Source organism: Zonotrichia leucophrys, chromosome 4 (assembly GCF_028769735.1).
Source record: "Zonotrichia leucophrys gambelii isolate GWCS_2022_RI chromosome 4, RI_Zleu_2.0, whole genome shotgun sequence".
Taxonomy (NCBI): domain Eukaryota; kingdom Metazoa; phylum Chordata; class Aves; order Passeriformes; family Passerellidae; genus Zonotrichia; species Zonotrichia leucophrys.
This window is the reverse complement of record NC_088173.1, coordinates 22,277,854-22,291,286: the sequence shown is the minus strand read 5'-3', so window position 1 is coordinate 22,291,286 and position 13,433 is coordinate 22,277,854. Positions and strand designations below refer to the sequence as shown.

The window sequence follows — 13,433 nt, the reverse complement described above, 5'->3', positions numbered from 1 at the left end:
CACTAGACTGGGCAGATCAAGTCTTTATTTTATTTATTTATTTTTTTGGCGTCCAGCTTGCCCATCAGCGGTATCGGTGACCAGGGGGGAGCTGCGATGATGCGCGTCCCTCGGGACCATGGCGGCGGCCGCTCGGACTTCTTTTTGGTGGTTAAGCCGGGCAAGGCCGCGCTCCCGGGGGAGGACGCTGGGGCACCGCCGCCGGAGGGGACCCCTCAGCCGCGACCCCCGGCGACCCGCCCCGCTCCCTCCTTCCTTCCCTCCCTCCTCCGTCCCGCCTCGGCCCGCCCCCCGCCGCTCCGCCTCCCCGAGCCGGCAACTTCCCCGTCGCCGAGGCGGGCGCGGAGCCCCCCATCAGCCCGGATGGGAGGAGGAGGAAGAGGAGGGAGGAGGCGACGCCGACGCTGCTGCCCGAGGGGATGCGGCGGAGCGGGCCGGCGGGAGGCGTAGAGCCGGCTCGAGAGGGAGCGCCGAGCCCTTGTCGCCGCCGCCGCTGCCACCGGCGGGGCTCGGCCGCCGCCTGCAGCCGCTCCGGGCGGCGGCGCTGCTGAGCCCGCGCTGCCGCGCCGTCGCCGCCTCGCCGCTCGCCCCGCGCTCCGGCCGCGCAGCGCCAGGCCGCGGCCGCCCTCCCCTGCGCCTCCCGGGCGGCGGCGGGAGGCAGCCGGGAGCGATGGCGTCCTACGTGGATAACAGCTTCCGTCAGGCGGTGATGAAGAACCCGGCGGAGCGGAGCCCCCAGGTGAGCGCCCCTCGCCCCGGACCCTGCTGCCCCCGGCCGGGCAGCCCCGAGCCCCGCGGGCAGCGCTGAGCCCCGCCAGCCCCGCCGAACTCCCGGCGCTGAGTGCCCGGCCGGCGGCTCCCGGGAAGGGAGGGCGCGCATTAACGCGACAACTTTCCTCCCGCTCCCTGATTTTGGGGGAAGGAGAGGGAGAAACGCCAGCTGGGTTTGTTTTGGAGGTTGCTTCCGGTAAAAAGAAAATGAACTTAGAGTATAATTTTTTTGGTGGTGTGTTTTTTCTTTTTTTCTCTTTCTTTCTTTTTTTTTTTTTTTTTCTCCCTCTGTGTGCGAGTGTGTTTTGTTATTGCCCCGGAATACGGGTGGCTCAGGATTTGAATTCAATCCGTACTTTTACATAGCTGGCTGGAGCTGGCAGCGCTGTTTCATAATGTAGGGGCTGAGGTCAGTGGTATTCTTGGCAAGTCCTTGCTCTCCAAAGTAGGGTGAAATCCTTACACAATGGCACCAGGCAGGAATTTTTTAGATACCTGCGCCGTGCTCCTGGAGCCCTCTTTATCAGAGGAGTGTGTGAGTCGAAGCCGTTGGTAAGCGCAGTTGCGCTCAGAGAGGCTGAGAAAGGTTAAGCTGGGGACTGGAGTGCGTACAGAAACATTTTGACTTAACATGACCTGAAAAACAACCAAACTGAATGAGTTCCTTCTGCTCCCGAGCGGTTGCTGCAGTGGCTGTTGCTGCCAACTGTCTAAAGACTAATAAGCTTTACACTGATCCCCACATCAAGCCGCGGTTCAATAGCTAATGATACAAGGAGTTACTTTGCTTGGAGTTGTAATGCCATCTGTCCTATTTTCTAAAGGCTTGTCCTGCTCTCTGAGCAGTCCCTGTATTCGGGTTTTGGGGAAGAGATGCTGTTACTGATTGTTTTGGCAGGCGTCTGACTGGCTGGTGATGATTTTAAATTGGGGCAAAGAGGAAACCTTGACTTTTGCTCAGCACCCATAAGTCATTCCTCCTACTATAGATACGTCATTGTGGTAATGTTATTTTTATCCCCATGTTCATGGAATATGTGTCAGAAAATAAAACTTCTCATGGAAAAACATACTGGCTGCATAGGCATCGTATGTGGCATGCTTTTTTGGCAACTGTATTTTTTTTTCTTTTATATAAAAAAGGAAGCTGCTTCTGGAACATATTTTTGTGGTGCTAAACTTGTTTCTCTGTCCTTGTTTGACCTTTTCCAAATGTCTGTTTGCCTTCAGTGCTGGACCCAGCCCTTCAGTGTGTTGTGAAAGCTGAAGGAGGCTGAGTGCTCTGTCCTGGAGAAGACACTCTCTGCAAACTTGCAGCGAGGTCACTTGGATTGGCAGAGGCACAGATTCCAGCTGGGGGGTGCCTGCCAGCCGTGTCCAGCCTTGGGACCTGGTTATGGAAGCCTGGTGGGGTGCTCAGCAGGAGAGATGCAGGCAGATGCTCAGGAAGCACTCGGTCAGGCTGTGGGGCCACCAGGCTGGGCTTGGGGCACGATGCTTTCCCTGTGGTATGGGCTGTGCCATGTGAACTGCTAAACTTTCCCCTGTCCTTGCCAGTTGGCCTTGCTGTCTAGAAGGGATAATAGGGAAGCACAGAAAGGCAGAAAGTAAGAAATGACGCAGTGAAGAATCCAGCCTGAGTGCAGGGATAAAGCCCAGTGAAGGGCACGGAGCAGAGAGCTAAATTGGGAACACCAGGGCTGCATTAGTGCTGTGAAACTTCCCGAATCAGCACGCTGGCAGCCTGCTGTGGCAATCACCACAGGAAAAGAAACCCACCCTTAAATCTATGAAATTGACACTGGCCCAAAATAACCCACAAACAAGACCAAGTATGTGGGAAATCTAATGTGTTCTTAGCACTGGAAATACTTGAAACTGGTGGTGCTCTCCTGTTGCTGCTGGGGAGACTGGGCTTGCAGCAGAAAACTTGGTTGGTGTTTTTGCAAGTGGTCCATGTTGAATCATGTGTGTTAGTTTTCTGCTGTTGGTTCTCTGTTTGATTTTATTTTACAACAGTATTGGAATTTGAAAGAAATGTGCTTATGCACATCATCTTTCATCATTACGTAAAAAGGAAAAAAAATACATAGAGAGGTACAAAGACCTTGTTTTTCCTTCTTCCCTTAAAGTAACTTATTGTTTCTTTACTTGTATTTTCCTGTCCTTGCTATGCTATCTCTAAAAGATAGCTACTTAATTTTGACTTTTGGGAAGTCATGAGGCTTTTTTAAAGTCAAGGGAGGGTTGAAAAGAGAAAATATATTTATCATATTTGTATCAGTGCAGGAAATAGCAAGAGAAGTATGTTAGTAGCATATTTGCTTCTTACTTATGTTAACAAATTCTTTGGGGCTCAGCTTCTCCCAAACCATGATGAGGTAAATATCTGTTTGACATTACTATTCACCCTGGACTGTCAGGGTGCAAATTTGGCACCATGCCTTCACTGCAGGCTCAGAGGACAGGAGTGACAGAATGATAGCCAGTATGTACAACTTGCAGAAGTAGGTCTGATAAACATTGTTGGGAAAGGCAAACTTGACTTGGCTTGAACTTTTGTAGTGCAGAAATATCTTGGTAATTTTGGATTGAACTGATTTTTTTTTTTTCTTTGAGGTAAACAATATATTCTGCAATTGCTTTTGTAAATTTATAACTTTATATCTCTTTGGTATATCCTCCTTTACACAATGTTTCTGAATCACAACTCAATATTGTGTTGGCTAAAGAAAGTGAAAAATAAAAGAAAAGGAGATATATATGTGGCCTGTACTTTAGCATGCCTGTTCTGTAACTCTTCTCTTTAATTGATGTATTAAACTATTCATTTTCTCTTTGAAGACGTGAACTAGGAAGTTAATTTAACTACTTTGGGGAATCTAACTTTTAAATGTTCATAAATTACAAATGGTTTTATGCCCTTGAGCTGTGAGTAATCGAGATCTGTTTTTTTTTCTCTCCTAATGTACTCTTGCATGGACTGTTATAGCTTTAAGTCTTTACAAAACAAATTCTTTGTGGCTTCATAGGCCATTTCAGAAAGCATGCAGTTTTACACTGGTGTAGCTTGCTTGAAAAAATAGGGCTGCTTTTGTTTTCAAACAAGAGAAGCTGAACCCTAATCTTTCTTTATCCTGACAACTCATTTGCGTGGCATGGTATGTGAATAGCTGGTTGCTTCAGAAACTCTGCATACTGTTCACTGTTTTCATGCCATGTAGGTGACGTCTGCAGAAAGAAATTTTTTGAATGCGTGCCTTATATATGTTAGATGCCTAAGGTTTGCTTCTGGAAGCTGCTGGTGTGGTACATGAAGGCAGTTCAGCACAGCAGTGACGAGGAGCAGAGATGTGACAGCATCGCACCAGCTCTTCAGGGCGGAGGGGAGAACTGGACAGTGGCCCTCAGTTTGATACTAATGAGTCATTTAATGTCAGAAGACATCTAAACAGGATGCTCTTGTAGAGCAGATACTCCCTTCTTGAACACTTGAGAGGAAAAAATGGTTTAATTATAGGATGTACCTATGCTTTTTCCAAATAAACTTTCAGCTTGTTCCCCAATTGTGTTATTTTTATATTTGTAACCAGTGATAGCATGATTGTGTGCAATCTTCAGATAAGCCAGAAATGAACATTTCCTTCTTGCTACAGTGATCTCTTAAAAAAAATACAAGGCTGTGTATTTTAATGGGATCAGAGGAACTAAGCGTTTTATATGTGAGTCTAGCAAAAGAATATTTAGTCTTTAAATTCAGGCTGATTATGTGTCTGTATATCAAATACACTAGAAGACTAAAATGATCTTTTCCAAAAGAGCTTATTTGGGATTTCTTACCTTTGAAAAACAAAAATGTTTTGGAGCTTGAGTTGTGCTTTCAGATTTTCTTCACTGTCTGCATGCTACTGTGTTGCCGTATTTTTGAGGTGAGCATTTACAGAGGAGGGTAACCCCTGTTATCAGGCTGCTAACAGCAGTACAATGCTGGGAACTGATTCTGTTGCTAAACTCCCCTGCTGGCTCTTGGTAGCCCAGAGAAGTGAAGGGCTGTGGCAGCTGATGCCTGGTGTTTGGATGTATTGCATCGATATGGTGGCCTTTCCATAATGCATCTCAGGGCTTTGTTATGTGGTTATTCAGGAGCAGCCTTACTTTGCAAGGTTGGACATTCTGTTTCTTTCTGGAGAGCACATTTGGCCAACAAAATTAGATTCCTAACTGCTTTCCCATGGTGGTGGCCAGGCTTTCTGCTGGCTGCAGTGACTAATTCTGAAGTGGGGTCATGAGCCTGTTATGTTTTGTGTTAGCATTGGACCATTGTTAGTAATGCAGCTTAATGAAGAAAGGTTGTTGCTGGTTCCTGCTCTGGGCTCCTTTCTTGCTCAGCAGTGGGCTTCAAGTAGAATTGCCATCATAAAGTCAGCTGTAAGGGTAGCTGGTCTGAACTAAAAAAAAAAAACCCAACAAACCTCTAGATGCTGTAGGGTTTTGGAAACTTGTTCAAAATAGTTAACATACCCTGAATTTGTCTGAAAAACTGCAGGTTAGGTGATATATTGTGGTGGCTCTTGGGCTGTAGGTAGGGGAGGTGAATACAGATGAAACAAGTTACTATAGGCTCATGTATGTAGAGACCTTTAACCATGGGGATTTTTCCTGCTGTGTTTCAGCACTAAACTGGCAGCATAAAAACCAAAACTGCTATTGGGAAAAAGTGAGACCTTTACCTGACAAGGCAAACAATGTATTTGTTTAGTACAGAAATAATGTATTTTGGAAGTAAGTGTACTTTTTTTTTCCTTTTAATGTTTTTCTCAAGCTAGTATTACTATACAGCATTATTTCATGCCCAACAAACTTACTTGTATGAATATATCTTTTTATGGCTGATAAGTAAAGCTGAAAATCCTTGCATAGCTCAGATTTTCTTGTGAACTCTTTAATCTCAGTCTGGTGAAACAGCCCTGGAATGTTTGTTTGATTCTGAACTTGCAGTGTCAATTTTCATGTAATTTTCAAAACTAAGGGTATGTACTGCAATGGACTGCTTAGTATCCTGTTTGTTTTGAATGCTCATTTCCCAGTCTTTCTAATGGGGTGTGTGTGTATTTTCCCATAGCCATTCATATCTTCATGGCCAAAAGCTTTGAGAATGGCAAGAGTATTGACTTTTTAATTTCTTTTGCAGTAGTTCTGCCCTGTCACAGGGCTAGTACTTTGTGCATGAATAGATTTCCGTATCTTTTAATGATACAAGTTTTGCCAACACTTGCAAAGAGCTTGGTATGATCAGGAAGCCTTCAGCTATAGCACAGAAATATGAGTGGAAGCCTTATCCTACCCACTTGTGTGCTTTCTCATTGCATCAGGAGATTGCAGCTCGGTTGGCTGTCCGTATCCGAGCCGGTTTGAAACTGGGAAAGTGAGGGTTTAACTGCAGCGCCGATAAGCTCTGTGTAATTTCCTACTTGATTAATTATCTGTTTGGTAGAGTTTGCTTTTGATTTCTGCCCTGCAGTGGCTGAAGAAGTGTTTGCCCTGGGTTTGGGCTGAGTATCTTCCTGTGACCATGTTTTTCTCAGCCTTTGTGGACACAGTCTCTTTCCTGCACTTAAAAACTGGGAGCTTTTCTGTGGCATTCTTGCCTAGGAAATGTACTGAAGTGAGCGGTGCTGGGCCAAAAGCCCAGGGATCTTCTACTCAGTCCAAGCTTGTTTTGTCCACTTGCTTCCTGAGGTGCTGTTCAGACATCAGAACACGTGTCTGTGCCTCTGTGATGCCAAAGGACCAGGATGCTCCCACCCATCCTCACCCACCCCGCTGGTGTGGGGTGTAGCCCGTGGTGCTGCAGGAAAAGCTTTGGTGGAGGAGGATTATGCTGAAGCAAGACTGCTTGCTGTGGATTGGCTTGCTCTTCTGCCAGAACTAGTAATGAGCAAAATCGTCTGCTGGGCTTCTGAGACCAAAAGGACTGAAAGCTCTTTCATGTCTTGGGTGTAAAAGTGTAGGTCAGCAAAAGTAAAGGACATACAAGCATTTTCCCAAGATCATGTTTTTTCTTTAGTAGGAGGTTGGAGTCTCCTGTGGATTATCTGTGTTTATTCATGGAGAACCCTTGGTACCTGAGGGGGGAAAAAAAAAAGATGATTTAAGTGTAACCTCTAAAGATGATTCATTTATTTTACACTTATTACAATATCCCTTAGCTAAGGTTTTTTTGATAAATAATTGTTTCTTGACATCCATTGTTTTAAAAAGCCTGTATGTGCAAAAGTTTTTAAAAGTCTATGCTTATGCAAATTACTGAGTAGTAACTACTAGCAGTAGCTATTCATTCTGTTGAACTACTGATCTGATTTTAATTTTTTTTTCTCTAAATCAGAATGTTGCTACTTAATCTGTTAGCATGTTTCAAGAATGAGTATATGTACACTGAACAGTCATTGTAAGAACTTTGACTTCCTCATTGAGGGTTTTTTGTATCCTCATGAGAAAATATATTTTGGCTTGTGTTTTGGGAACTTTCCCACAGTAGGAGATCTAATTTTTGCGAGGTATTGTTTGGGAATTCAAAAGGAGCACTGGCAGAAAGATAGCTCTACAAAGATGCTTTGTGAGGGGCAGCTGAGCTTGCGCGCCTTGTTTGCTGCAGCCAGTGTGGAGATTTAATTTGCTGGGTATATTTTGCATGAAGGGGTGTATTTGAATTAGTCTCAAAATGGAAGTGGTGCTCTGCTTCCCTTTTTCTGAAGTTGGTGAAGTTGACCACTTTTCTTGAAAAGGGAGAGAGAGGAGCCCTACTGCAGTGCTTTTCTTACAGCTTTGTTTGCAGTTAAAATTAGCTATTTGTTCTCTCTGGGTATCTCTGTTACGCCCATAGAGCTGTAGATGTGTTTCTTTGTGTGTGTCTGTCTTGTCTGACCTGAGTAAGAGTGATTAAATATTTGATTTAGAGCAGTTCTAAGGAATTCTAGTCAACAGTAAAGGTCAGCATGTATATCATTACCTGAGCAAAACACTAAAGGAATAAAAAAAATTAAAATATTTAAATGCTTTTAGCGGGGGGGAAAAAAGGCATCAGTAGGCTTTTCAGCTCTGATAAAAATTAAAGGAATATTCTGATATTAATATTTCTGTGGACAGCATGATTTTCCAATTTTTCTCTTATTTGTGTGTATTCTGATAAACATGAACAACACAATGAAACAGCATCTGGTTTCAGTGTAAATTACCTGGGAATGTGTATTAAGTTTCATGGAAGACACATTTGTGGAGCATGTCTGTTGTTGACTGTCTTTACCGGGCTGTTTGTTTCTGTTTGCTTGCTTTTTTGTATGTCTTAAATTTAAAATAAACTTTGCTTAATAAAAATATTTATTATGTAGTAGTTTTGGGTTTCTAAATGGGAGGGTATTTCCTGTTACCTGTGAATTGTTTGCTTAGTAGTTTGTTGTTTTGTTTTTTAGTTTATATTTGCAGTTCTTTATTGTTAGGAATACTGGTCTCCCATCTTTATTTTGCTTTTACTGTAGTTGGGAAAAAATATTGGTATAGCCTTTTCTATCTGAAATTAGTCATTCACACTTTTTGCCCTGTTACACAAAAAATAACTCAAAACTTAGAGAAGTGAGAAAGAGTGTTACACAAATGTGGTTTGTAAGCAGTCGATGGGAAAACAAGGCTGTACCACCAATATCTGCTTGAGGTTTGACTTGCTGAAACCAAAGGCTGACTCTCTTGTGGTTCATTGTATTTCTTTAGCAGCAGAGGTAGTTGCAGTAGGCTGGTGCTGGCAGGATGCCAGGCACCCACCGAAGCTGCTCACTCACTGTGTTTTCCGTGCTGATGTCCTCTCCTGCCTCATTCCTGCCCGTCCAGCTGTTTGTGAGGCTGCAAAAATAACAGGATAAGTGATACAGTCTTGTTAGCTGAACAGAAGAAAAGGACCTTACTTTTGAGAAATTGTGTAGTAGGGTTTTTATTTTCTAAAATTTAAGTGACTCAGTCTGGTTTAGATTGTGGCTTCAAATGTTTGTGTCGGTGCAGCTGAAGGTGTGAAGACCTATGATACAAGAGATTGAAAAGAAATGCTTATGGTTGTGTGTAGGAACCTCTGAAATACCTTAACCTCTCCCAGAGAGTATATGGTGCTCCATTTTCAAACACTGTTTATAAGTATAAAAAAAAGTCAACTGGATGTAATGCTATGACATTATTTATTCTTGATGTATTTTCTCTTGATGAGATTTTTTTTTAAAACTTAAGGGGCACCTTTGCATTCACTGAATTGGGTGAGGGAGATGCTAAGGCTCGGGGCTTGGGTTTTTGTGATATATTGTTATACTGAATCTTGTCTGTATTTACAGAATATATATACAGTAAAGTGTATATACTGAATCTTATCTGTATTGGTTTGTTGTATAGTATTTGAAAATTGGGTGCTCCTGGGCTCTCTTCCTGGGGGCAAAACAAAGCAATGATGCTTAATTTTGTTGGCATGCAAGTTAAAAGGCGTACACATTTTTCCATTTGGTGTGTGAAATCTATTGGGACGTACCTAAAATATGTACCCTCCATTGTTTTTGTTTTGACTTTGAGGTAAGTGCTTCATCTTGTCAGGAAACCATTCCCTTGCCCGCCCAGAACGTTTCCTCAAAATACATGACCTTGCAGAAATCAGTCACACATTGCATTATGTGAGTAGCCAGCACTCGTTTGAATGGTTCTGCAGAGTTTTGCTGTTTGTCAAAAGATGTGTCTGAATACACAGCATCCATGGTAGTAAATATTTAGATGCATTTTGAACTGAGAGAGAGAGGCTTGTCTGTGCAGTATTACAGACTTCTTTTGTCCCTTGCCGGTGGTGCTGTGGGTGTTCAAAGTGAATTCTCTCACCAGTGCTGTAGGACAGGCAGGCGCTGCCAGAACACAGCATCCCATTGCTGACTTCTATTTGTGCAGTAGCTCAGGCAGTTTTTGAAAGTGCCATAGCTATAGTAACAAAAAAAGACGGACTTTGGTTTAAATAGTTACATCAATATTTCAAAGTTCTGGCATTTTATTGTGTTCATGTGTGATGGTGCTTTGTGCTGAAATAGCTTTGAACTTTATCTATTAACTGCGAAATTAAAATGTATTTGTTCTTGTATCTGTTCTTATGCTGTTGTAGTTGTTTTTATACCTGGATCTCAACCTGTGGTCTTTACCTTTTGTGCCTCCAATTCCCCTTTCCATCCTGCTGCAGAGAAGGGAAGGGGACAGTGAGTAAGCACCATGTGGTTTGGAATGTTTCTGTAAGAGCACTAAATTGGGGAATACTGTTCCTAAACCACAGCGGGAGCTCTCCCTGTGGAATTCTTCTTCACCTCTGGAGGAACCGCAGTCTCCAAAAAGTGTCAAAAACTGGAAATAAAAAGCAAGTTCTGGATGCTGCTGAAGCAGAATATGTGCAAAGGTGTGTAACATGGTTGGGCTCTTATCCCAGTTGCTAAATTCATAACAAGATGCCGAAAGCTGAAGTGCTGTAGTTGATCACAACACATTTGTTGATTTCCTGTTGAGGGTGGCTAATAACCAGCAGTTTCACCAATGAAGGCAGTAAGCGACCCATCAATTGAAATTATATTACTTAAGAAAAACAATAAATGGGGGTGTAGTTCATAGATGATACTCTATCTGAGTATGAAACAAGAAAATAAGATTTTGCACTGGTTCATGATGTTCACACGGAATCTCTCTATAGATTTGATTAGTGCAGTTACTAAGTGGCTTGCATGTATTCGGTGCTGAGGAGCTGGTGAGCAGATGGTAAACGCTCCCAGTGAGAAAGATTTCTCTCTGAGTTACAGGAAAGTAGTTGTGAGGGTCTCAGTCTGAGCTGCATTTTGTGTTCTCCGTTGATCCTGTGGTACACATGGCTGCATAGTGCACCACATTTGTTGGGGGTCTTCAGTGGATTTGTTACAAATTTGTACAAAGCAGAAAAGGTCAGATCTCTGTGTGAATGGCCCGCAGTGGTCTGAGCTGGAGACTGAAGCATTTCATGTGTGCCATGGATATGGAAACACGAGGGGCTCCGCCAGCTACATGCTGACCAGGAGCTGGCGCTTGCTGGAACGAGGGTAATTGAGTTTCTGTCCTTGCCATGGCTTCTCCCTTAGTGCTGAAAGCTGCTAATTAGCACCAATGCCTTGTTTTAATTCAAGATGACTTCGTTGGAAGATGCCAGCTCCTTGGTCGTAGGCCACTGAACAACTATCAGATGGCAGCACAATTCCAGCTCAGCTGTTAAAAATGGCTTGAGGTAACAGTGCCAAGGGAAGGGTGAGAGTTTTTTAGCTCTGTTGTAGGTGTTTGCCAAGGTGGAAGAGAGGAGGATATTCCGTATCTGCCGTATTTTAGACAGCCATTTATTTTGGTGCTATTAGATTGTATTTTATCAGGCTGATTATTGATAGATAGCTGGTCTCTACTTGTCCTACATCCTCTTTAAGAGTCTTGTTCAACTCTTTAATTTAAGATGACTTTTAGGGGAATATCACTTTCATAGTTGAGAAACTTCTAGACTATAGGATATTGCTGGAAAACGTGATCGATGCAGTGCATGGCACAAAGGGGTAGAAATGCTCTGTTAGCTTTGAAAAACAGTTCTAAGAACCTAAAATAAAGAAAATTGAATTTTGGGATAGGATACTTCATTTTGAAGTAGGTTTCTGAATGCCCAGGCAAAGTATGAGTCCTTCTCCCTTCTTGTAGTCATTCTTTGTACCTAGCCTTGTGCTATGATTTAACCTCTGTCTTATTGATTTGATGTCCTGTAGTTTCTTCCGTTCTAAACCCCTATTGTTATTTTTGAATTTTGTGCCTTAGTCGTTACTTCAGGTATTTTTCTTACTTGGTGAGCACTTAGAACAAGGTGATTAGGCTAATAATTTATTTCACATTTATTTATTTCTGAGTGAGAAAGAAACTCTCCTTTATTTATAAATTGCAATACAGTGTACCTTATAAAGGTTATTTTTCATTTCTGAAACAAAAGATAAAAAAACTTTGAGTTTGTCATCATTGGAATTGTCATATGTCAGATTTCTACCAGGTTTGATAAGCAAACATTGCTGTTTGACGTCTAATGTTCTTATGTGAATGAATATTTTATGTGAATTTAAAAGTGAAGAGAAAATAATGGCACTTTCTTACAATCCATCTTGGCTTTGATAGTGAACGAACATTTAGCCATGACGAAAGTAACGTGGTTTATGGTGACACAACCTGCATAAATCCAGTTGGATTTGCTGTTGACATTGGCCCACGTTCCAGCAGGCGAGTTGCCTTACATTTCTTTTGAACAAAGGAGGTCTGTCTGAAACAGGTGCTCTAATGGTTACCCTGGCCTTCATAAATAGCTTCTAGGTGAAGTATTGCTTCTGTTAACCATGAGTAACTTCACAAGGCACCTTGGTTTACTGCATGAGGTTTCCATTTTATATTAAAAAAAAACCTCACAGCCACAGCTCCGTGGTGTTTGGTGCCTCATAAGGCGCTGTTTATTTTTAGAGCATGCTTATCGCAATTTGTCAGCCAAATATTGGCCTGTCCCCTCTGCTATTAGATAGCTGCTGAAATGCCATTCTCAAGATAATTTTACCTACCCTGGTTGTTCCAGGGTAATCTTAGTTTCTAAAAGAAATAATCTAAAACTTGCCAACTCTGCAGAACACATAAAATAGTAGAAGACGGGCTTATTAAGTTTTGCAACCATATCATAATGTGTTAAATTTAATGTGACAAAATGGTTTTGAGAGTTCTGTGGTAAGTTGCCTGAGTGTGTTGAAAAGTCTGAATGTTACTTATGAACACTAGTGAAAAATATTTCTAAATTGGTTGTAAAATGAGCCAGGAGATAATGAAGAAATAGCTGGGCCAGTCTCCAGGCTGGTAAGACATGGCTACTTGCACGCTGTGCATTGCTTTAGGAAAACTGTGTCACAGCTTCTTTTAAGGAGAAAGGAAAGTTCTGCTTTAAACAAATGACATTTGATATCTTCCTTGATTTCTTTTCCTGTTTCTTCTATTTATAGATGTCTTCAGTTTGGGATTTATCTGAAAGCTAAGGTCAGGAAGCGCCTTCCTCCAAAAATGCTACTTGTTGTGGTTTTCTGGAATGTCCTGTCCCCTCTCCTTCCCAAAAGGAACTGTACAGAAAGTATTTTTCCACAATGAAACACAGATCTTCAGCTCTGCAGTATCATGCTGTGACTCTGGCATATACTGGTTCACCTCCAAAACCGAAACTTTAAAAAATCATCTCTTGGTGTCCACAAGACTTACACGACTGATTAAAACACAGAATACAGTAACCACTTCAGTTTCAATTATTTCTCATTTTAATAGAGCCTCCTATGTGGAGGCAGAGGAACATAGGCTGTATCCTATTTGGTAGGACTCATTTCCCATTTAGATTTTCAGATGGCCTTAATGACTTTGTTTACATAGGGGTACATTTAGAGGAGATGCTTACCCACTTCATGCTTCTACCAAGTATGGAAGGTCTTGGAGGACCTAAATTAGAAAGTTTCTCCCACCTTGGAGGTCATGAAAATAACAAGCGAATGATCATTAAACATGTACTTTTTGGTGAGTTCTGGTGTATGAAAGAGGTT

The 13,433-nt window shown here is 42.5% G+C and overlaps 1 protein-coding gene across 5 annotated transcripts in view; it reads left to right on the top strand.

Annotated features, from left to right (window-relative positions):
- The first annotated feature begins 557 nt into the window (after positions 1–557).
- RAPGEF2 (Rap guanine nucleotide exchange factor 2) overlaps positions 558–13,433 on the top strand; it is a 185,509-nt gene continuing 172,633 nt past the window's right edge. For 4 of the 5 annotated variants that reach the window (XM_064710756.1, XM_064710757.1, XM_064710758.1 and 1 more), the window contains exon 1: positions 559–739. In XM_064710756.1, coding sequence (XP_064566826.1) covers positions 671–739 — 69 coding nt within the window. In that variant the 5' untranslated portion in view covers positions 559–670. Of the gene's footprint in view, positions 740–13,433 lie in introns of all 5 variants that reach the window. The other variant, XM_064710761.1, reaches the window with a different exon arrangement.